At 41.2% G+C, this 24,931-nt stretch overlaps 2 protein-coding genes across 5 annotated transcripts in view; both read right to left on the bottom strand.

Moving 5' to 3' along the window:
- Nucleotides 1-1,794: 1,794 nt before the first annotated feature.
- On the bottom strand, nucleotides 1,795-14,297 carry gspt1l (G1 to S phase transition 1, like). Its single transcript, XM_068596095.1, has 14 exons — nucleotides 13,874-14,297; nucleotides 12,888-12,932; nucleotides 8,656-8,910; nucleotides 7,447-7,480; nucleotides 7,262-7,339; nucleotides 6,745-6,925; nucleotides 5,970-6,124; nucleotides 5,437-5,577; nucleotides 5,239-5,332; nucleotides 4,399-4,479; nucleotides 3,595-3,768; nucleotides 3,234-3,323; nucleotides 2,865-3,033; nucleotides 1,795-2,439 (listed from the first exon to the last, which is right to left on the bottom strand). The coding sequence occupies exons 1-14, from the start codon at nucleotides 14,064-14,066 to the stop codon at nucleotides 2,387-2,389; spliced, it is 1,743 nt and encodes a 580-aa protein (XP_068452196.1). The 5' UTR covers nucleotides 14,067-14,297; the 3' UTR covers nucleotides 1,795-2,386.
- pdxdc1 (pyridoxal-dependent decarboxylase domain containing 1) overlaps nucleotides 8,780-24,931 on the bottom strand; it is a 28,793-nt gene continuing 12,641 nt past the window's right edge. For 2 of the 4 annotated variants that reach the window (XM_068596092.1, XM_068596094.1), the window contains exons 15-23: nucleotides 24,672-24,742; nucleotides 23,351-23,456; nucleotides 23,045-23,219; nucleotides 21,703-21,821; nucleotides 21,497-21,618; nucleotides 20,286-20,378; nucleotides 20,002-20,098; nucleotides 19,566-19,664; nucleotides 14,960-19,010 (exon numbers count right to left, since the gene is read on the bottom strand). In XM_068596092.1, coding sequence (XP_068452193.1) covers nucleotides 18,697-19,010; nucleotides 19,566-19,664; nucleotides 20,002-20,098; nucleotides 20,286-20,378; nucleotides 21,497-21,618; nucleotides 21,703-21,821; nucleotides 23,045-23,219; nucleotides 23,351-23,456; nucleotides 24,672-24,742 — 1,196 coding nt within the window. In that variant the 3' untranslated portion in view covers nucleotides 14,960-18,696. Of the gene's footprint in view, nucleotides 8,911-12,887; nucleotides 12,933-14,959; nucleotides 19,011-19,565; nucleotides 19,665-20,001; nucleotides 20,099-20,285; nucleotides 20,379-21,496; nucleotides 21,619-21,702; nucleotides 21,822-23,044; nucleotides 23,220-23,350; nucleotides 23,457-24,671; nucleotides 24,743-24,931 lie in introns of those variants that run through there. The other 2 variants (XR_011079415.1, XM_068596093.1) reach the window with 2 other exon arrangements.

Here is a 24,931-nt window from a genome sequence, read left to right as displayed (position 1 = left end):
TCGCTTTGATGTGTCCAATACCCATGAGCCTCAGCTGGACTCTGTTTACTACTAATTAGCTAATGTTAGGATGCTAACACACTAATCTAAGAGACGATCCTGTTAAACAACACGTTAACAGTTAGCTCAAAGCACAGAGTGAGCCGTCTCCACGTAGTCAAAGCAGGAACAGGGACAGGTGGACATCTCCCCGCTGACGTGAACTCTCAGGTGTTGATGATGGAATGATGGCTGAACTCTGTTTAGCGGCCTCGGGTTCAGGTCACGTTCATGTGCTCATGACTGCTGGCCCACATGATTAGAACAGCCACAGCCGATGTTACTGTTACGAGCAACAGCTTCTCCACGACGCTCCACGACACTCGAAAAGGTCCAAACCAGCTCATCGCTGGTTTGGACCTTTTCATGGGATTTGGAGTCATTAATACAAACAGTGAATAATGGCAGGTATTTTATAATGAAAAACACTGACATTTTTCTATTTTAGTTTTGATGATTGCTTTTGAAGGAAACCCGCTGCAAAACGACATAAAACATGCAAGAAGCCTGAACTTTAGAGTAGAACATCACTCTGCAGATGCAGGTTCAGCATGAACATCAACATCCCCTCAACAGATCCATGGTGAGGATTCATGTGAAGCTTCATCGCATCAGCTACATTAAATATACAGATAAGTATGAAATGGCAAAATGTTCATCTTACCCAAAGCCCGTCTGTGTCTCTGCTGGACCGGCGCTGACAGACTGACTGCCCCCACATCAGGCTCAGCATCACTAAAGCCGCTCCACTCCTCAGCGGATTAGTGATACTCTCATCATAATAGCAGGAAAATAAAAGATCATAATTTGTGCATTATTTACTTAAGTTAAAGTAGCAATAAAACTATCTCGGCGTATTTTATTACAAGTAAAAAGCCTACATTTAAAATCCTACTTCTAAAGTTAAATGTAAAAAATATGTTAATCTTTGATCTATTTTGCATCAAATGAGCAGTTTGCAAATATAAAATATTTTGTTCAATCTAAACTTTAAAAGTATTGTAATAAAGACAGCAGCCAGACAAATGATTGTGTAACACATACATTGTGTCCATGTGAAACACATTGTAGTAAATGATGGATGTACTCAGGTAAAAGTACAGGCACCTTAACGGAAATATATGTTCAGCAATTTCAAGAACAGGTGTTGAACAAAGTCATAATAATAATTGTTTTGAGAACAAAGGCATTTTCATGACATGTATTTTTTTTTTTAAAAAAGGGGATGCTCTTAATTTAACCATTTGAACTAAATCTAATGGAAATCTTTGGTAAATTACAGTGATTCCTGTAACAATATACAACCGCTGCATCCACCTTCATTCCAGATGTCCCCAGCTGGATCCTTTACTCGGTGCTGCCGGGCAGCATCACTCGTTCAAACATTTATGTTGAGCGTTGCTCAGCTTTATGCAATATCCATAACTGGAGCCACACATGGATCGAGTTCATGGCTTGTACATGTGGGTATCCATTACAGTGTGAAAACAAAGGTGTCAGTGCTCTCTGGTGGACAAACCACTTCACAGGGATACAAGAGCCCATTCAACATGTCAGGCCAACTCACTGGAACAACCTGGGAAAACACTTTTAATAACTATTCCTCAAACGCAATGCTCAAACAGTATTCTAACAAGACAACATATGGCCTGACATGTTTAAATGGGTACATTGGGAACGCTGTAAAACCATAACTGTAGCATGACTGTTAGGAATAGGAAAGCAGCCACTGGAACTCTCTGAAAATGAACACACTTTGTTTTCCCAATTTATCATTTTATTGTCATAGTTGTTTGCTTTAATAACATTTGAACACGCTCAAGCACACTGCCAGAACGCCACGAGAAACCAAAACTGGGTATGGCAAAGGGAAACGTGTACACCCAAGATCAACATTTTGGTTTCAACTGGTTAAGTTCTTTCAAACCATTTCTTTTGCAATTTAAGTCTGAAAATCATCCTTAATAATCCAAGCAGGATCCTGGTCCACATCGGTTTACAGATACATCTTCCGCCATTTGTCATTGATGAAAGCAAGAAAAAATTTTGGAAGAAAAAACCCTCATGTAATGCTGAGCAGACCAGAGTAGGGAGGTGGAGGTGGGCTGACCCAGAAATGGCATAGCTGAGCTCTCAATATGAGAAAGCCGACTCGTGGACTTCATCTTGTGTCATTTGCTTAAAAACGGGTTCTTTTTCACATGAGTTCTTTTCTGAAGCTGGTCTTCGGCACGCAGAAGGGGGGCGTGACAGGGAGGTGCTGTCGCCGCTGACAACTGTGTGGGCGGGTTATGACCGAGCTCCGCCCATTCCTTCTCACTAAGACTCTCAGGCAGCGCTGTCCTCTTCAGTCCCGCTCAGCAACCAGCTTCAGCACCTTACCGATGGCGATGGTCTTACCTGAGACGCACAAACACAACACCACCGTCACATTTGGATCTCAGCCTCACTCACTGATGCAGAGTACAACATTTAAAACCTTTAGGAACTCATCAGGTTCACTGTTCAACATTTCCAAGTAACTAAAAGACAAAAAGAATTCCAAGTCAAACATATCTAAATCACCGTCCGTTGGCTGAGGCGGCAGACAATAATAATAATGTATACGACCATGAGGCCGAGACGAGCGCAGCGTGTGGGCGCACATTGACATCACGTTAAACGTTTCTCCATTAGAGGTTTCTGAAGGGAAGCACTCTAGTATGGCAAGTGCATGGCTTCATTTTGGGAATTGTGACGCACATTTTATCTCCATTTCCATTCTCTCAGCGTTCTTAGACTAAATGTCAAATCTAAAACACAATTCATTTAGAATAAAAAGCTACCTTCGTCCCGTAAGGTGAACCGTCCCATCTGAGGAAAGTCTTTAAAGGTCTCGAGGCAAATGGTTCCTGCCGTGCGCAGACGGGCGATGCAGACCTGGTCCTGTTTGACGAATCGTGGCCGTGTCTTACTCTTGTCTCCGGTCTTCTTGTCTACCAGACAGATTAAGGCCTGCAGACAGAAGGCACAGAACATCAGCACAGCCACAGGCGTGACACAAGCATTCCCCATCAGACTGCTCCGAGAAAAAGCAGCACACTACATTTGTTCAGACGTCACTCGTCCACTTCTAAAAGTAAATAATGATTCCAGTCTTGCGGGACACCGTCTTTCTGTAACAGGGGAACACTGAGGTTAGCATTAGCTCTTACTGTAATTTGCACTTCTTCAATGCAGGTGTGAATGTGAAGGACAGCGTTGTAACCCGGACAGATGATGGATTTGTGTTCGATGATGACGATCTGTGAGGAAAAGAGTGAGAGTGGTTATGAGCAGGTACCAGGACAACTGACATGTCGTCACTTTAATGAACACTCCCACTACTCTGGTCCCACTGGTGCAGTTTGCTCAAAGGCATCCAAACAGTGGTAACGGGAGGGGGAGGAGGGGGATTGACCACAACACCAGCTGCTCGCTTGAGTCCTCCAATCAGGAAACGATCCCTCAGGGGCTCCCCGCCCATTAATACTGTCCAATGTGACGGTTGGCATGAGGCCGCTGGGCGACACTGACCTGGGCGTCGAACGTGCGCCCCGAATGGCAGAGGTTCTCAGCGTTACACAGGATGAAGCCCGGCAGGATCTCTTCCTCCTCAATGCCCTTGAGCCGCAGCTTAAGGTTTTCACCCGGCTGGGCATCATCTGTCTCCACATCATCTGACAGGAGACTCAACAACTCCACCACATGCTGCATGAGGAAAGGTAGACAAACATGGAGAGGGAAGACAACAGATTGTGTTTTCTGGTGCCGTTATAAAAAAATAGGGAGAACTCGATGTGTAGGACTAAACTGAAGGTACCTAGTTGACGCTAATAGTCAGTAAATACATTGACACAAAAACAGTTTAGAGTTATGTATTGAATTGTACATATCGATAAATACGCACGGTTCAGACCGAATAGTGCCATCGGCTGATCTGGAGCCAGGTGGCGAACAATCGAGTGTAATGGTGCAATGTCACTTTGACAGCGGGAACACTCGCAACCCCCATAAATGACGCCTGATTTCATGGCCACAGAAAGTAGAGAACGTCTAGTACTGAGATTAGAACGCTACATGACCAACAGAAAAAAAGGTGACGCAAGTGTGACGTTCTACAGGCTTGAAGTTCCTGGGTTTAGTTACTTTTTGATGACACAAATGACACACGACCAGTGGTACATGTTCTATTTAGTAAATATGTTTGAACAAAATATTAATTGCCGGTGGAAGGCATTTAGAAAAATAAAGAAATAGTTTGATAGTATTTTTTGCATTCTCGTTTCTCATCCTTTTTGGTTCCCGCTGATGGAAGAAAGGGCTCGTGGGATATCTTACCCGGTTTGGCATCATGACCAGCTGCTGTGTTTTATAGATGGAGCCCGACTCCAGTTTGCCCAGAATCACAGTGCCCATGTCCTGATGAGACAGATCGATGCAGTGTTACAGAGCAGTGGAGAAAACAGGAATCCGTTGTTGTGCGAGTATCAGTTCAGAGAAAACTTTTTACAAACGGATATGATGAAGCTTAAATGTTTACTCCTTCAAGAGAGGGCTCAATACGCTCAGTCAGACTTTCACAAGCAGGGCAGAACATGCAAAAGTTAAATCTGTGTACTAATCAAATGTTCCATGTCTGTCTGCAAATTCAAACAATGACATCACCAGACTATCCAACTACGATGTATTGTGAAATACAGAGTGTTCCCTGGTGGCAATGGCTTATTAACCAGCCACGTTTCAACTTGTTTGGCAAGTGGTGGAATGAAATGGATGTTTCGCAGTCCCCAGCCATCCAGATTTATCATCATAAATCATGCACCAGCAGCAAATGCTTCACAATTAAAAAAGCATTCATGTAATTGGGTCAAAACTTAGTTTTGATTTTGCAACTATTAAGTGTTGGATGGAACATGCCTTTGCACAAACATATTTAAATTGTATTCCACTTCTACGTTTAATGTAAATTGTGGTTTTGTAGATTATGTATAAAATACAATAAACATATTTGTCAAAAACTAAAGGCATTTTAAATCCTTTCTGAACACCAATGTTACCCAGGCCTACACCTTTTAGACTATAGAAAGTTGCTTGTGGCAGCGGCCTGAAACCAACAACCTTTCATGGGCTTCCTTGTAAACGCATGAATCCAGCTCGGGCTAAACATCTTCTTCTTACCTTGTATTTGTCTACGATGGGCAATCTGACGGGGCCATCGCTTGATCTTTTTAAATGTGGCAAACTGTCCAAGTGTGGAATGAATGGTAACCCTCTGCAATAGCATCAAACAGGACAGCAGTTAGCAGACATGGATGAACAGTCTACACAGTAACCATGGAGACCACAGAGAGGCGATGAGGAAGCTGAAAGACGTACGTGTACCAGGAGCACATGTCGGTGGGCTCCTTCAGGTTGGCTCCCGTCAGGCCGGAGCACGGCATGAAGTAAATGTCTTTCTTTGGGTTGAAGCCCACCTTCTTCAAAAATGGCACTAGTTTCTCCTTACACTCTTCATATCTGAGGGTTCAACCACAGGAGGGATGAAGAACGACTCAGAATACGGCAGCAGCCCTTTCATGTGTATGTAGAGGACATGTCCTGAATCCCAGGTATCTGTGTTCACATCGTATGAACACTTACATACATGAAAGCAACTCTCAATGAAATGAAGTCCAATCAAACACCACCACATGCACATACCAACTTTGACAACTTTAAATGATGTTAAAAACACAGGGTTTTGGACATACAACAGGGACGACATGCACCATAATTTGTAATTCAGTTTGAGCAGAGGAACATCTGCTTTAAATTTACTCATTGATATTCTACAGACGTGACTCATGAGCTGCTCATGAGCCGGGAGTTTGGAATGCCTTCGCTCCGTTTGCTCAGTGTGATCTACCCACCTCTCCAGGCTCCAGTTGACTGTTGGGTCATCCATTTTATTCACCAGAACTATCAGGTGCTTGACGCCAGCCGTTTTGGCCAACATGGCGTGCTCTCGCGTCTGTCCACCCTTTTCAAAACCAGTTTCAAACTCGCCTTTCCTGGCAGAGATCACCTGGGAGGCCACACAGTCAGTCAGTCAGTGGTTTTGTCTACAAGTGCTACGGAAACACAGGAGGGATCCTTTGCTGTAGCTAACTAATGTCACAATGACCATATCTTAAACATTTACAGAGGACATAAACTCAGTTGGATAGCTATGCATGTGTTTCCAATGGCTAGGAAATGTGTTGGAACCTTGCTGAACAAGGCTTTACGTTATGTTGCTGATGTTTAGACAACTTGAACTTCTGGCAATGAAACAAAAACTATTTGTTTTAACGATTTAAAGTAAACAACCTCTTTTTCTGGTTTAATTTGCCTTCGTCTTTTTGGTTGGGAGAAGTTATGTAGATGCAAACCGGGTTGGGTTATGGCAGTTTGTGCAGATCTTTAGGGCTGTGCCGAATAGTTTGCAGCTTCATTCATAAAATAATCAAATGCTGTACTTCTGCTTGACAGACATTCAAAGCATCACTTCAAAACCTTAATAGAAGCTTCAAATGTAACAAAAAAACATTCAGTAAATTCAGGCTTAGGCGATTAGAATTAGTTTCTAAAACTATTGGGCCGACAGAGCCTACGAGTGAAGTTTGGATCCGATGTTTAACACTGCTGGTAATTCTCTGAACTCACCAAAACAGCCAGGTCTGCCTGCGATGCACCTCCGATCATGTTGGGCACAAAGCTTTTGTGGCCTGGAGCATCCAAGATGGTAAAGTGCTTTTTTTCTGTCTCAAAGTATGCTCGCCCCACCTCAACCGTCTTGCCTTTGTCCCTCTCCTCTTGGTTGGTGTCTAAAGCCCAAGACAGATACCTGGGAGACAGAATTGATATTACAGGCATGATTTGGTGACCAATCAGGTATTGATTTGCACCAGTATTGGTACAATTATGTACCAATACTGATACATCTATCAGATCTACGCTGATGAGCCAAGCCAATACTGGCCTAGCTGATTCAACGGCCACATATAACTCCTGACCATATTAACACAATTAAAACATTTAAATTAGAGTCATATCTCACAACTTGATCTCGCTGGCCATAAAGGATTATCTTATGACATTTGAATTAGGTCAGCATAGAGCATCCTTCCATGTTCTACATTCACGAGAAGGAAAGCAGAGGCACAGCGGTGTTCCCACTCACCAGGTTTCCCGGTTCTTTTCCTTGGCTTCTCTCTCGTACTTCTCTAAGGTTCTTTTGTCTACCATGCCTGTTAGATACCTATGAAAGAGGATGGGACCAAAGACAAATGTACAATATGTCAAAGCCTGATGTGGTGAATGCCATTTCGATTATTACAAGGAAAGTAATGGGAAACTGCTACTCACATGATTTGTCCGCCAATAGTGGACTTGCCAGCGTCTGGAGGTAAAGAACACATGCCGGGGTTAGAACAGACAAAACGCTGACATTACTGATGGTCACTGTCTTTCGTGAAACTCGAATGTCGAAAACCGGGGGTTAATTCAACACTGCAGGGTCAAAGTTGGTTTCGACTTTCCATATGGTGAAATAATATTGATCATAAAATGGCACATAGGTGTGTCATTATATTATTATATATTTTTACCATAAATAAAGCAACAACAAAAAAAAATTTGGACCACAAAATGTCACGCTACTGGTTTGGTCCGTCATTGATTAGAGGTTCACATGGTGAGCTCCAAAGCTGCTGCTGTCTCTCACTGTGGGGAGCACTTCATTCAGAACGAGGCTGGGAGGAGATATGAGGTTCAGCTAACAGTTTAAGGAGCCAATGAAGTTAAAATATTTAGTCCAAAAATATTTTCTCTTATTAGTTTAAAAAACCCACAAACAGAGCTAAAGGGTGACCAATAGCAGTGATTTTGTTTTTAAAAAGAAAAAATATGGAGAGAGGCGATATGTTGTAGCCATGCTGTGTGACCGGAGGAGCGTTTAAGTCGATGTTGAGCGCTAACAGACCACAATGACTGCACTCCAACCCTGATACCTGGCACTGATGCCACAGAGTAACTGTGGAGCGTAATCTGGTGACACATCAGCTGCTAACAAAGACGGGACATGGAACGCAGCAGCTGGAATAAGAGTTGGACTACACTGATTGAACCACCTACTCACGAGGCTAAGCAGCAATGCAATGAAGCTACATTTGACATGAGAGCCATTTATTCATGTAGAGATGCCCCGATCAATAGGCTGCCGATGGAAAACAGCCGCTTTCCGGCAGATTGGCCAGTCAGTTGGACGTTTACTTTGCCACTGTTTGACACATAGTAACGTCACGGACACGCCAAGTATTTAAATACAATGTAAATCAATTATTTCCTAATCATTAGATTTGATTGTTTTTATAACCACTCTAGGCAAACTTTGGGACGGTTGTAATTATTTCTGGTGAGGCATTTAGGAAAGAAGTTAGTCTGGAGCCTTGCTGTCAATTCTAGTAATCGTAAAATAGTAAATATTAATAAGTTAAAAATCATAAATCTGCCGCCAAGGCTGTTTGTCATTTATTGAATGATTAAATTGATACAAAGACAGGCGTCACCACTGACCTACGTGTCCGATGAACACAACATTGATGTGTTCCTTCTTGGGGGCATCTGGCTGCGTAGCTGAAACCTTGGGCGATGGCGTTTCCTCTTCCTCCTCCATCATTTCCGGAGCCGCCTCCTCCTCCGTAGTTGCTGCCACCGATGGTTCCTGGTCCTCACAGGGCCCGCCTCCTGGCTCCTCCTCATTTGGCTCGGCATCTTTCTGGTCCCACGGCTCCTCTGTGGTCATCTCCGAGTCGCCGTTTTCCACTGGAGCTGCACAGTCATTAACAGTCTACGTCACCCACAGCCTTCTCCTTTGACAAGCTACTTCAAACAACACAACACCCTGGTACATATACACAGAGCTTCTTGTTTCCACTTCTTCATTCACCACTGCTATTCTGAGCATAACAGAGGTGCATATCAATACCCAGCAGCATATTTGAGTTTCTGTGGTTGGTTTTTGTAATACTGCAGTGTGAGCAGCAGGCGACCTGCAGACTTGGTGCCGTCCATCTGTATGTGCTGCAGGGACACAACGCTGATTGAAAATTGGCAACTTTCCCATTATGAAAACATTTAAGCTACAATCTGAGCGTAAAATACGCGCAGATTCTACACGTTTGATGATGCACAAAATTGTGGGGCAGTAAAGCAGCTAGTGCCGCCGTTTATGGTCGACACCTACCAAAGACCAAGAATTAGTTGCCAAATTGTCAAACTACTTGCATATGGCAACGCTTACTGCCATAATATTATATGCCTATTAAACACAGTGGTTACATTTGAACAAATTCACTGTGTGCCACGAAAATATGATTTGATAATTGTATTAATAGGCTCTGTAGGAAGGTGTGCTTTGATGTAGGGCTGCAACAACGAATTGATAAAATTTATTATTAAAAAAGTTGGCAACGAATTTCATAATCGATTCGTTGTGTCGCGCGATTATTATGTTGCTGTTGGGTTAGACAACGTCTTCGTTTTAAAATACCGCGGAGGCTTCAAGAGAAGCAACGCGTAAACATCTCCTCTGAGGTGCAGAACGCAGACCTGCGTTCAACAGTCCGATATAATGTGGCTTCATGCAGAGGAAGTGCTGCTGGGATTTGTAGTTCCATATCTAACGAATAACCTTTGTTTAGGTAAAGTTCAGTCTGTAAGTTATCTGTTGATACATTGAGTGTTTACTTCTGGAATATCATCTCTTGTTCTCTGAGTTCTGAGTGTGTATGTCTGTGAGTGTTTTTCAGTGTGCATGTCTGTGAGTGTGTCTGAGTGTGTGTCCCTGCATGTTTGTGAGAGTGTGTGTCTGCGCATGTGTGTGCGCATGTCTGTGAGTGTAGAGAACAAGTTCTGATGGTCAAACAAATCCTGTTAAGTTTTCTGATTTGTATTTCTCACAGTAAATTTGCACCGTCAGTTTTGTTTTTGGAATAAAAACTTGCAAATTAATGCTTTAAATTATTAATTTTTTATCCGATTAATTGAAAGAATAATGGACCGATTAAGCGAGTTGCAGCCCTACTTTGATGGACACCAAAATGCCACGATATACATGAATGTTTTCACAGGATCGATATCAGACCGTTGCTACACTTCCCTTTTGGAACATCTGAGATGACAAACTGCATTTACAGAAATTGAACAATTTCCATGTTTTGTTCAGATCAAAAGAAAAGAGCCATTGGGATGTAATGGTTTGCTTTTCTGTATATTTGTCTGGGGATGTATTATCAGAGACTACAAAAGGGGGCAAGTAATATAGTTAGTATGAATGCTGCATCAATCCTGATGCTGGTGAGTTAAAGATGTGTCCACAACATGGATTAACTGGTAAATGGACTATGCTTGTATTACTTGTCTTCCAACAATTCAAAGCACACCCCATGTCATCATCCACCCATGTGCACACTGATGACAGGGTTTAACATGCAAGGTGCCACCTGCCCAGGTGGGCAGTTTGAACATAGACATGTGGTTGAAATGTTAAAGAAAAATGTATCAATGTGGTTACATTGTGTATATTATAAGGGCCAGTTGAAATCCTTTATCACATGTTAGCATAACCAAATCATTCCTGTGACCTCGTCACCTGCTTAGAAATGCACTTCACAAACCCGGTGTTGAGGACTGTGGTCAAAGATTTGGCATCGTTTAGACTATTAGTATCTCAACATGCCTTTTGTTGCCTTTCACACCACACGGCTCTCACTCCCTCTTTCTCTGTCATTCTGAAACACACAATCAGCGAGTGACAAACACTCAGTCATCCTATCTGTAACTTTAGTTGTCTCAGTCCAAATTTCAACAGATAGATGTAATCATTTTAACATCCAAAAAAATGGTTTTACCTCACAAAACAGTCACACAAATTGTTGGCGTTCAGCCTTTCAAAAACAACCGTCTCTAGCATCAAAAACAGTTAGAGCTTCGTTCAAAAATGGCAATTAAAGCTTTGAATGCACAAAAAAGAAGGATATTTGATTCAGCCCCACCTGCTGGCCAATCCGGTCAATCATGAGTATAACAGGCTGACTGCTGAACCCAGACTCTATTTTTTAAAGAGGTGGTGGTGAAGAATGATACATGATGTAGGAACACCGTAAAAAGAATTGACTGTTAACCATTCATCTATACAATAACAACAATCACTCGCCTCTAATTGCTCTCGATAACTTCCACCTGCATGACCAAAACCTTCAGCAACATACCAGTCTCTGCTAAAGTTTTCTAGCATGATTTACTTTTCTGGGTCAGTGAATGTAAGAAGTTAAACAATCATTGAGTGTATAATGAATGCACTGCACAAGATAACAATGAAGCTAGTGAAGTCAATGCATAATCTTACATTTTTTTCTAAAGGTTGTCAAGGGGCAGCTCTTTTGGTATAGAAGTCTATGAGAAAATTACTCTACTTCTCTCTTGAATAATTTATTCATTAAACATTGCAAACATGATTTTGTCTCAATCTCTAATTTCAATAGTCTTCTTCAATACAATGTGATGTTTACTTAGTAAATTATGGTATATTTAGAGTCAAACAGATCATAAAGGATGGGATGCTTCAGGGCAGGGCTACAATGTGATCGATGTGAAATAATTATGCCATAACATTTAATTTTAACAAAATATTTTACAGTGCTACACCAGTTTCATTGACATCTTACTTCATATTTACAAGGAACAATCATCTTTAGTAAATCAACCTAACAAGGTTTCCTAAAATATCAATAAACGCCTGTCATTAGAAACCTTCACACATTTAAATTAGACTAAACACTTTTTGAATTGACTACAAAATTAAAAAGACCATGGCTTTATTGCCACAAGGGGCTGTTATGTTACAACTTGCCATATGGCATCTTAAGAAAAATCCTTGGATACCATGTGTAGATTTCCAGTGGTTAAGTACATATTTAGTTACATGACTGTATTTGTGCTTTAATAATACTTTACAATGTATAATACAGAAACCTGCCGATGTGAGCACAGTAAACAAGCTATATTACGCAGAAAAGCTGGGCTAACCTCAACTGTGGCCGTCATGTGTAAACAAAATTTAGGATTTTTACTTTCTTTTTTTTTACATTGTTCAAATATCTGAATGACAAAAGTGTTGCTCTGAGAAGTTGTTCTTAAATGAATGGATTATTTTATTTGTCATTAAATGACAAAATCCAAATTATTTCTAGGACAATATGTTGCTCATTTAAAGTGGTCCCTGTGGCAGATCTAAATAACATTCAATCAGTTCACTCTCAAATTATTTTTGAATGGTTGGCTGATTCTCTGAAACATTCCTGAACATTTTGTGCCGTAATCTCCAACTGAAATATGGCCATGTCTGTTTTAAGTGATAAGTAAACACTGATGCCGCAGTGAATGGGAAAGAGCAAAAACCAGGCAGCCTGAAACAAAACAAAAAACCAACTGATCCTTATCTACAACTAAATTCACTTTTCAGTTGGTCAAACACTATGAACTCAGTTCTTAATCTGCAAAAGGCACCGTGGGGCAGATATAGATGCTAAGAGTCAATAATGCTGAAAGACGTAGGAATTAAGCAAACAGGACATCAGTAATTGGGTCTCTGAAACAAATGATGCAAGAGCCACTAAAGGCTTTGTTACTCCAACCCGTTCATTGTGGGCCTGCACATGTCAGGACAATGAGGCGAGCAATAGCAGCATGTACATGACATAAGGTACAGGGGACATTGAAAACGCAAACACTGACTCCATACATACCGGCACTTTCTGACGCCTCCACGGTGGATATCTTTTCAACAGCAACTAAAATAGAAACAACGGTTCGGTTAATGTTTTAAGTTCATTTAAAAAGGAGCCTGACCTACACTTCTTGCTACAGGCTCAATTCAGAGGAAAGTGTGTGTTTTAAAGAGTTTATCATACGTTCCATAAACAGGGTTCACTGTGCCTTCAGAAACCACCTTAAGTCAAGGACCTGTTAAATTTGGAAGAGTACAGTTTTTCATGTCAAGCACCTCCACATGTTGGAGCACACACTTCCATTTGGTAATATTGTCCATGTGTAGTGTTTAAGACTACAGTAGAAAGATCTTAAACCACTGGCATGCTGAAAATAAACAGTTAAATAAAACGACTGCCGTTTATTACAGGATTCAGTCTGGTCCAGGTCTCCAGTGACACATTTCGTTTCACTGCTGACCAGCAATGCGTCAGAACATCCACGTCACACCAAACACTTACATTCCCCAAAACTATTTCCAATGACGAGCTTAGCTTTTAGTGAAGTTAGGCCGTTTTACAATGATAACATGGGCGTTTGCCATAAGGACTTCTTGCTTTGCCATATTTACCGTTAAGAACAAAATGCTCGGTTACTTAGTTTAAAAAGGCATCGACTTCACACTGAGCGGCTCACCACACCAGCTAACTAACATGCTAGCTAGCTAGCGCCGGTGAGGTGTACCCAGCTAATGCCGGCTGGGTTGATGACTTTCAGACAGTTTGACAGTTACCAACACGATATAGGGCCGCTCTCCAGTCGAGCGCCCGAGTAACAGTGACAGGATTGACGGGTTGTAGTTATATTTCCAGCACGAGGCACACCACCTGAATGACTGGGACGCCAAACACCCCAGCAGCTAGCTAGTTTGTCGCGCTTCAAGGAACGCGTGTCAGTTCGGCGGCTAGCGAGCTAGCGACTAGCAGCTAGCTAAAGTAGCTCCCCAACGTGACCAGGAACTTACCAACAGAATCCACATTATCCGAATGAGAGTTCACGGCAAAAGTCGGAACAAACTCGACGGCGTTCACATTGGGCACAAACGGTTTGGCGTTCACATTTAGGGCCATTAACGCGGAATCAAGTTGCCCGTCGATTGTGGCCTCCACATCGTCCTCTTGTTCCCATGAATCAGGGGCAGTGTCTCTCGGGTCCATCGTGGGTCTTGGATTTTCACTTGTGTGAGATTTCGGCAACGTAGTTCTTGGTCTCGGTAAGTGTCCGCCCGAACCCCGATGTTAAGGTCGCCCCGTGGAGTGAGCGAGAGCGTCCCAACTCGAAGTGGAATGTTTGGTCTCCGCTTCAGGTGAACTAAAGCAGCCGGTTCCTAACGGTGAGACGAGAGAGGATATTCGACTCAGCACTCCCAGAGACAGTCCGCGTGAGCCAAGGCGTCCCGTCAATTGACGTGCTACATGCAGTGACCTCTGGGATATGAAGTCTTATTCAAAAGCGGAACACGTTGATTTGAAAGACTCCCGTGGGCAAGAAAAAATACATTTCCCCGAAGACCAGTTAGAGTCAGTTTACGACGTTAGTTTCTGACCTTTTCAACTGCAGATTCGATTCATTTTGTCTTGGCGCAAATGGAGATGGACTTTTATATTGGTGCATACAGTGTACTTGACTTTCTAATATAATATGCATTGATTTGTTTGGAATTTTTTTTTTTTTACAATCCTTTACAATAAAAACAAAACAATGAATCTCCTACATAATCTGTAATTAGCCAAATCCCTCATAGACGTTTGTTGAGTAGATTTACTGATAATAATAATAATAATCATAACGTTATAAATTAAAACATGCAACTTTACTCAAAGCAATATGGTAATTATGACAATACAACAGGGGCTTATGGGTTTATGATTTAATTTTTTTTTTAAGTTTGGTTTTTCAACACACCAGTCTCCATCACTGGAGGTATTCACTTTCAATTCATTTTGTTTCAATAATCATTTCACTTTTGGCCACAAAAGATCACCGCTTTGCAATCATTCATCCAAACTACACTGAGGAAATCTAAATCAATTAACTGTTGTCCTAACTCATCTCACAATATTTTGTGCATATGCCCTCAGACGTTAACATATTATAAGCATTGCATTACCAGTCCTGTTCATAAAAAGATGGCCCGAAAAGGGATAAACGTCTAAAAAAAAAAAAAAAAGGACACGAGTCAGCTTTGCTTTTAGATGAGCTGAAAGTCTGAGGTTATTGCTTATTATTAGTTGTTATATGATAATGGCAAGTTACTCTTCTACTTTAGATAAACGCAACTCAGTATAAAGAAACACTTCCAAAACATAACACAATCAAGTTACAAGATGTGGAAAAAATAACAGCAACATCTGACATGTAATCCAATTTAATGAAAGAGAAAACACACACGCACGAGTCAAAGTCATGTGAACCTAGTCTACACCTCTGTTAATCTGTATCGTTTTATCATTGTTATTTGTATTTGTTTAATTGCTGTTTTATTTGCTTTTGTTCAAGTCAAAAAGGCTTCAGATTGCACAGAAATCTGACAGACGTAGATTTACTTTCAGTAGAGCGTGCTACAAGGTCTTAAAACACATTCATACACTCAGACCTGTCCATTTTGTGATTTTCCTTTTGTCTGAAAATTGCTTTTTGATATCTATGCCAACATTGTTTTTCTTGTTGGCTTTGATTTATCGCTCAGTTTGCCATAAATATAGAACTCATGTATAACTACAAATGAAACAAGATACCTGAACCACACACACATGCGAGTTGCATTGAAGGAACACCTCCCAAACAGTACAGAGGAAGACAAACTCGATCAGACAGAGAGGTACATGCAGAGTTAGAATTGATCCACATACAGCCGTGGCCGGTGATTAAGACTACAAACTTTGAATTTATTCTGTTCAGAGACACAATTTACAGAAGATGTCAATGTATTTTGTTTTTCTGTAAACTAATCGTAGAAAACATTCAAGAGAAAAGATTCTGCTTATCAAATACAATCAATCACTTAAACAGTGAATCCAGAACATTTCCCTCCATCAAATAAAAGTTCTTCATCAAACATGTTCCCGTAAGGTTAGGACGTTTTAGATTTAGCTTTGCAGTAGGATCAAATAACAGAAATAATCAAAACAATTCTGCTTCATTTACACCAGGTCAAAAATTAAATAAAGAACAGCAGTCTAAAGAAATGATCTACAGAACAAGTGCAATAATGCTGAAATAGATTATTTCATAAGCTTCGTTCTCACCACTGTATTAATCCACATTTTACAACTCTTTATGGTACTACAGGTTGTTTTAGGCACCTCCATGAGAGCAAATGTACCTCATATAAACCATTCTGCCAGGACAATTGAGCCTTATTCACTCCAATTAAATTCCCAAAGGCATGCTATCAATGATAATCATTCACCGATGAGAAGCCATCGCTCATGCTGAGTCAAGTTCCATACAACTGCTTAATATTAGGCGACAGAAGTGTGTATGACCACAGAAGTGGTTTTATAGTGCATTTATAACACTCATTTCCTGGAGCAGAAGACTGAGTGAAACATTAAGGCCTCTAGACAAGGACGGATAAGAGTGATCTTACAGGTTGGTTGCATGTCACACAGAGACAGCTGGTCTCATCACATCTGTGTGATATCAGATCTGCATGCATGTCTACGAGCGGTTTCAACGACAGAAGTAACTTCCTTTCACGGGGCCTGCAGTGGGGGGCTGCATTGGGATATTGCTCCCGTAAGAGTTTTGACACAGGTCTTTGGTTCAGTGACATCCAGTTTGGATCGACGACACAGTGTGCAGAGTCATATAGGATCGACCCTGAAGTGACCATGTGTGTGACATTGACCCGATGTGGCAAACACACCCGGTACAAAATAGAGTGTAAAAGGAATGTAGGAAATCAGCAACAACTCAAACCATGAAAAAGCTGCTCTCTGCGATTTAGCACAGTGGTGGTGTGAGAACACTTTGGACTTTGTGAACTTCTACTCACAAAAATCCTTCAAAGAAACATATACAAGGTACATAACATGCTCATCATCAGCCGGTACTATCTGTTATTATGTACACCAAACAACAGCAAAGGGCCAAGGACAAACAATGGACGTCAGTGTTGGGTAAAGAAAGAAGACAAACATTTGGCCTTCTAAGAAGGCAGACAGTCTTTAACCCAGGGTGGCAGGATGTTCTTGGCAAAGAACAGAAATCTTCCTACAATGAGTACCTGTGAAGCAAAGCTCCTGTGTGACACGTCACCTTTTGCTCTAGTTGCATTACTGATTAACACAATAATATATTTGCATAAAAAACCCCAAAGAAAACATTTACCACAGCTGCAATCAGAAAGAGAATCTGATTTTGATTCACAAAGGTTATACTGTAAAATGGAATATTAGGGTCTCTGTTATTGCAGAACTTTGATATTATGAAAATTAAGTCATAGTATTTTGGGGAAAAGACATTGGAGAAAAAAAACAACATTGTAATTGTAGAAAAGGTCATAATGTTGTGAGACTTGTAATCATTTGAGAATAGATTTGTAATGTTATGTTTTAAATATATTTTCTCTTCTGTATTAAACAGAACCGACTACAATTTAAAATGAGGACCATCTGAAGTTTTTAGGCTTCACCAATAAGCATCTTGTTACATATTTAACAATGGATTTAAACCATAAACATGCTCTTCATCCAATAATGAAATAGATTTGCTGGTTCTAAAAAGTTAGTTTTCAAAAATACAACGTAATGTATGACGTTTTCTTGCAAAATTATATTTACTAAAATTATGAAAATTACATTAAAAATGTTGTCTTGTAACACAACTTTCAATTTGTAATTTCATAACTTTTTCCTTATAAAATTACAAATTCGTCTGAAATTACTGAGCAATTACTAACTTTTTCATGAATCATGAAAATTTTATTTTGTATGATGAATTTATGTGAGCTTTCTTAATTCATAATTGTAATAATGTGACTAATGAAATTACAACTTTGTATTCATACCAATGTGACCTCTTTGTCTAAATCTTGTTTTAAGATTTGTTTCAGTGCAAACATGAAGGAAGTGTTTGAAGCAGGTGACTGCTATTATCAGTAGCCATTTTTTAATTAAATATATTATGTTACTCTATTCTTTTACAGATTCAGTTAATTTGAAACAATTACAGTTAGTAATTTCATGGGCTAGATATGTAACATCTGCGTAGACTATTTACAGTGAGAAGTCTAAACATTGTCATTGCAGCGACACTAGTTCCAGTTCAGAGATAGTGAGGATTAAATGGAGACTCTGATCCTAAACCAATCGGATTTCTCTTGAAAGCTAAAGAAATGCTGCGTGTGAAATGGCTTCTCCTCTGCTCTAATCCAATAAGACATCCACGCACAGTGAGATGCTGGGCTGGATGTCCATCATACCTTTAAAAGGAGAAATCCACCTGAAAACACTTCATTTGTTTGTTAACTGTATTCTTATTATACTTGTGAATACAGGAACCAACAGACATTAAATGATCCGTCAAGCTATTTAGAGTGCAGCAGAACATTCTTCATGTCACTAATCACTAAATAAAGTGAGCATCGCAGTATGGAAGTATCAGGGCTGGATTTTCCTTTTCTTTAGGACAGACACAAACAGCCCAATCGAGCTCCATCACCACTTTTCCTTCAAAACTGGAAGAGTTAGATTTACAATGTATTAACAGGTTTCTTTTTAACATCTGTTGAACTGGTACCATTTAGAGGACGGTTGAGGACATCTGCAGACAGAGTGTGTCCTATCTCCCGCTCTGCTCCACCTCTTGGCCTTCAGGCTGCCTCTCCTCTGACACCACGGCATCCTCCAGCTGTGTGTCCACCTGCACAGATGACTCCTCGATGTTCTCTGGTACGACGACACCTGCAGTGTGCGAGTCCTCCTCGGGCGCAGGAGGAGAGGTGGGGGGTTGGATGCTATCGCTGGGAGAGGTACTCTCCTCCCTGGGAGAGGTACTCGCCTCCCTAGGTGTGGTTGTCTCCTCAGCTGGGCCAATGGAGCTGGTTTCACTAAAGGAGTCAGAGGCCGCCACCGAGCGCCGGAACAACCTCTGACCTGTGAGGACAAAGTCAAGACAGGAAGTGCACAAGCTGAGTGGTACGTCAGTCTCCACAGGTAGCAGAATTTTGTGAGCGGCACTGGTAACAAAGAGAGAGCTCAAAGAATGAAGACAGAAATTACAATCCACTATTTTCTAGCTTAGATGTTTAGTCCCTCCAGTAAACCTCCAGTACAGAGAGAATAAGAGCTATTACAACTGACGAGTGCGAGCATGTTCCAGGCTGCATGTGAGCAGTGAGCTGGCCAGCAACAGCAGTTTACCAAATAACCTGAAAGTAGTCACAATGCCACCGAGCTTATAGAAGCACATAGTGTGGATTCTTTTGGTCAGGGCAACTGTTTGGTTAGTGGGCTTGATTGTTATTCATATTTTTCTTATACTTGTTAAGCTGTGATTGAAACTTGACGTTTCCTGCACAGATGTCTATGAAAATCCTTCCAGTGGCTCACAGAGCACACGTGTAATCCCTTCCTATGCTGGGAGGCTTTCATTTGAATGATCTGCAGGAGGAGCTCAGTCTCACGCTGGGGGACAAAAGACGATCCTACCTGGTTGTTTCTTTGATGAGGAGGTGGGACTTTCTTGCAGGGATGGCCTGTCTGGCTGGGCCTTGGTGGAGTATGTCAACTCTGTGGAGTCCAGGGAGCCTATGGACACACAACATACACATGTTATACACCAATATTGACAAATATGCACAAACTTTGGTGTGTTCTTTTTAGAAAAGCTTAACAGCATAATACACAGTACCGTGGTGCCTTGTATGCACAGGGGCAACAAAATCTAACAAAACAGTGAACACTTCTGTACATTCATGTTTTTGGGACAGCAGTCATTCTACAACTACCATAATATTCATGTGACATTGGCCGTTGCATTTTGGACTAGCACAAGACTCCTTTTTGGTTGTGTCATGACCTGATGTGACATTTTGTGACTCAAGATTGCCATGTACAACGGTCACAATACAAGGACACTCTGTACCTGCAGCCAAGTTGAAGGTCCTGCCCTTAACGGAGCTTTGAAATGGAGAGAACCAGTTCAACACAGAGCCAACCAGAGGCAGCTGTCTCAGCATACCCTGCACAGACACAGAGGAAGTCAAGCATTTCAATGGGTTGGCAACCGTCACACATCTAAACACACGCACAATTAATGAAACAAGAGCAAGCAAACATGTTAGCCTCCTAAGAACTCCTTACCCCAAAGTACGAACGAGCTTCTAACAAAAACACAAGTGCAACAAAACACACAAGCAGCACACACACCTCTTCCATGAGTTTCTCCTCACTGGCCTTTTGCAGCTGCAGCTCAGCCTCCAGGATGCCTTTCCTCACCACCTCCGTCATGTTCTCCAGGAGCTACCGAGGAAGAAGTCATTGTGATTTAGAGATTTTAGAATAGTATAGCATTAGAATAGAATAGCATTTAGTGGTGCAGGGATGACGTACGTTTGTATCCAACAGGATGTTACCGTCGCCCTGGTTCACTCAATGAGAGCGAATGGGATTCTTTTTACAGGTTTCTTTCTGCGAGATAATCTTCATGAATGAACACAAGCTAAGGTTGGGCTATAAAGAAAGTACACCACGCTCACATGACGTCATGTCACCATCATGTAGCTAAAGGAGGACTAGTGTTTATGTATTTAAGCCCAAAAGTAATCATTTATTGGAAAAAAGATGGATCTTAACATTGTACAATTCACAACACGTTTTTATTTGTTGGCTTTTTAGCATTTCAAAAACTACATTTTCACCAAGCTAATAAAACAAAATCTTTGGCAGAAATTTAACAGCACCATAAATTATATTTATATAACCAAATCATAATAATAATATCAAATCATAAGTTTATATTGTTTAGTGTGATAAGATATAACCAGAAACATTCTAAGCTTCATTCAAAAACGTCAATAGAAGCTATGAAATACATAATTAAATGATTAATGAGGATTAAAGGGTGTACAGTTATTTAATCCATTTGGCCAAAGCAACGGGTTAAAAGCCTTTTTGAATGACACTTATTTTAATAAAAATTGGACATACAAATGGCTTTAGGCAGAAGAAATTAATGTAATAAAATATTGATGACGTTTGTTGATATTTGTGCATTTTATTTTCAAAGGAATCTAAAAAAATGCTTAATCTCACAACCAAGTGTTTGTTGTGGTCGTTGAGAAGCTCGTAAAATATGTTTAGACCTCCTTTTCAAACACTTCTAGAGTTCTGTTAATATTTTAAATGATATTTAATCATAACTGAAAGCAAGTAAATAAACTCAGAGATTCATTCTTTGATACCGTTTCATTATTGTAAGACGGGGTAACTACATATGACCATCACCAGTCCAGTTATAGCTCAGTCAAATATTGAAAGCACTTTGTCCGTATTGGTGGGAGGTTACTGATTGAATTCTCACTATTCATTCAATCTTTGACCTTCAAATGTCCTTAAAAAAGAAATGTCATAGCAGTTACCCTTCCGCTCTCCTCTATGTCTCTCCCGAGGGCAGCCATTGTGTCCACCAGCTCTGAAACATCAACGTCATCGCTGACCATGCCAACAAAGATACAGTCCTCCTCCGTCCCAAACTCAGGGCCTGGGGAGCGAGGAAGAGGTGGAGAAGATGAATATCGAGTTACATCTTTCACAGGCATCTCAGACGTGAAGAGGTGCTACTAACCAGTGGAAAAGATGATGTCGGTGTCAAGGTCTTGTAGTTTCTTCAGCAGCTCGCTGTTGATTTTCTCCCTCTCCTGCTTCCTCCGGCTCTCATCCATCCCTTCAGCCTGAGGCTCGTACCTGAACATCAACATTTAGGTTTGAGTCCTCCTGAGCACCACAGCAAACCCCAACGTGGTTACAAGCACAACTGTAAGTCAATGGGCCGGTTAAAGCTACGTCATTCAGACACATGTGCTCCTAATGGCTCCATTCTGACCAGGCAGGACTGTCCACTACGCTCGTACGAGGGCAGTATGGCCAAAATGGAGCATCGTAAGATTCAGTATGTTTTCTGGTAATGCGATGAATAAACAGTCTGTAAGTATTATCCGTTCTTGTTTCCTGTGTGAATTGAATACTAAACACACTACGGAACATTTCTCCAAGTCATTAAGGTTTGAGCAAAAACAGATAAGAAATGTTCCACTATGTATTTATGTGCTTGCGTGTAAACAGAGTGATTACATTACACCAATAGTTTCATCAGATCTTTGGATGAAAGTTTAGTTAATATGTGAAGATTTCATCATGATAGGATTCCATTGAAAGATTCTCACACTGCCGGAGCTCACACTATATTTCTACTACTTTCTGTCAGAGACATTTACAAGTCATTCTTATAAGTCCAAGTCAAGTCTCAAATCTCTTCTGGTTGAAATGAACGTTCCATCATCTCCTGCCGGCCCACCGGTCTGAACCCTAACCAACCAAACCCTACCTCTACCTGTTCCCTTCCTAACGCCTCCTTCCACTACTGAATCAACCTCATTTCTACTGAAGCAGACTCACTTATCACTGTACATCTCACGCTATCTTGTTCACACTCACCAAACCAAATGACTAACAGAGTGATGTAACTCTATCCATGCATCCACTTTATTCCCACTGAACCTTTCCCATCAGTCCTGTTCTGCTTACCTCACCTGCTAGAGGTGGCAGTATGTGTTTTTACACACACACACACACACACACACACACACACACACACACACACACACACACACACACACACACACACACACACACACTTTTGATAGTGCATGTATAAAGGGTTACAATGTGACTACAAAAGCAGCATATATAGCTGCTGCATTGAAATGATCAAAGAGCATGTAACCAAGAATAGGGTGACAATAAAGTCAAAGCTCCTCTTTACATGAAACATTCAACCCTACGGTCTCTGAAGGTAGCATTTAAAGTAGATTAAGAGAAATTGATGTGCTTACATGAGTCTAACATGGTTGAATACACTTACTGGAGGTCTCTTGAAATGAATACAGGTAGCGTCTATCCACTCTTACCGGACAGCACCGAGGCCAGGCCAGCTCAGCTGCTCTATGTATGCGAGCGAGGGAGAGTGTCGGTGGGTTTCCTCTCTGAAGTCCTGTCTCAGGCACATTGTGGAGCACATTGCAGGCACTAGCTCGGACAGCTTCTCCATCAGGTCCTCAACATTCTCCTCTTGGGTCCCCAGAACTGGCCAGGAGAGAGAAAGTAACAATCCCGGTGATGTTTGCATTAAGCCTATCAAGCAGAGTGGCTTGCTTCTATGCGCGCGTGCGCGCGCGCGCGCGTGCGTGCGTGCGCGCGTGTGCGTGTGTGTGTACCTGCAGCAGTCAGGAGGGGACTGAAGCGGACACATGTACCCTCGTCCTCCAGCTCCACCACATCTACCCCACTGCTGGGCACCAGCTGCAACAGCTGTTCACCCAGCTGCACCACAGCACAATATGAAAAGGAAGACATCAACTCGAATTAAAAGTTACAACTGAACCCAATTTGTTTTTGGTTATAGCTCAAAAGTATTCCGGTCAAATGGCTATAGGCTAACTTCCACAACTCCATTGCAATGACCAGTGTGAGCTTCAAAGTCCATACTTTATTCATGTTCATAAATATAGAATTATGGCTTATGGCATTTGACTGCAACATGGAGATACAGTTAATCACCTGGTGAGCTATGTGTTCTGATGACAATGAAAACATTTAACAGATCTTTCAACCTGCAGATGTTTGATCCAGACAACTAACAATCAAAACCACATCATAAAACCATTACATATCCAGAGAGAGATGGAAATCATAATATATAGCAACCGAGTTATAGTCGAGTGGCACTGATTTCATCCTGATATTTTTAAGTTTGACACAGTTGTACTTAATCAGTACACGAGAGCCACAGTATGCACTTCTGGAACTGTCGATGGTCTCCAGCTACTCCAGTTGGTTTTTCAGAGGTTGGAAACCACATTGAGTTTGTAGGCTCTGAAACCAGTATGCGCTACAAGAGGCTAAAAACAAAGCACAGTGTAGCTGACAGGAGCTGGAGAATTGGTGATAACTCAATGTGCATCACTTCGAGGGAATTCACATTAAAATTATGAATTTGCTTAAAACTAATAGAGAGCTTTAGGGATGATGTATTTTTGTATCCAACAGGAAGTGAGCGCCACACTGGTTTCCTACACAAACAGCCAAATCTTCTCCTATTGCAGACAATAATCCCCCTGTGGCAAACAAACAATTATAATACTTACAGGTTTTGTTTCGCGAGACAATCTTTACAACTGAACACCTCATTCATGATTTTTGAAGCGTGAATACAATCAGCAGAAGTAAAGCGCTAACGTTAGGCTATAAAGGAAGTACAACACGGTCACATGACTTCACATCCCCACCACGGAGCTAAAGGATGACCAGTGTTTTAGTGAAGACACTTTTAAAGTCAGCAGAGAGATGTTTACTGACCTATTTTCTAATTGGCACCAAATACTCACATAGAACCGATAAAAGATAAGCAGAATCAAATAGATAAAATCCTCACAATACTCATTCCTAGTCCTGTCATTTATATGAAAATATGAATTACTGCAGCTTTAACTAACATATGCACACTGTACAGTTCATGTTTAAGGAGGAGACACTCACCCATCTGTTGAAGGCATCGAGCACCTCTTTCTCTCCAGCACAGTAAGCTTCCACTGAGCCGCCACTGGATGCTATCAACACAAAAGGGACGGAAGTAAGAATACACCAATGTACTGTGGTTATTTGTGTATAGAGTGACAGAACTATCTTAGTAACCTCTACATTTTATTATAATTTTTGGACACGACAGTTTACTTTTGAGCATTTGGGAAAAGTATGTGTAACAAAATGAAAAAGTTTAAAAAAGGTCCACTGACTAG

This window comes from Clinocottus analis, unplaced genomic scaffold, assembly GCF_023055335.1.
Source record: "Clinocottus analis isolate CAN_PGR_092001 unplaced genomic scaffold, fCliAna1.0.p SCAF_34, whole genome shotgun sequence".
NCBI classification, from domain to species: Eukaryota; Metazoa; Chordata; class Actinopteri; order Perciformes; family Cottidae; genus Clinocottus; species Clinocottus analis.
The sequence above is the reverse complement of the archived record's forward strand: the minus strand, read 5'-3'. Positions and strand labels throughout refer to the sequence as shown.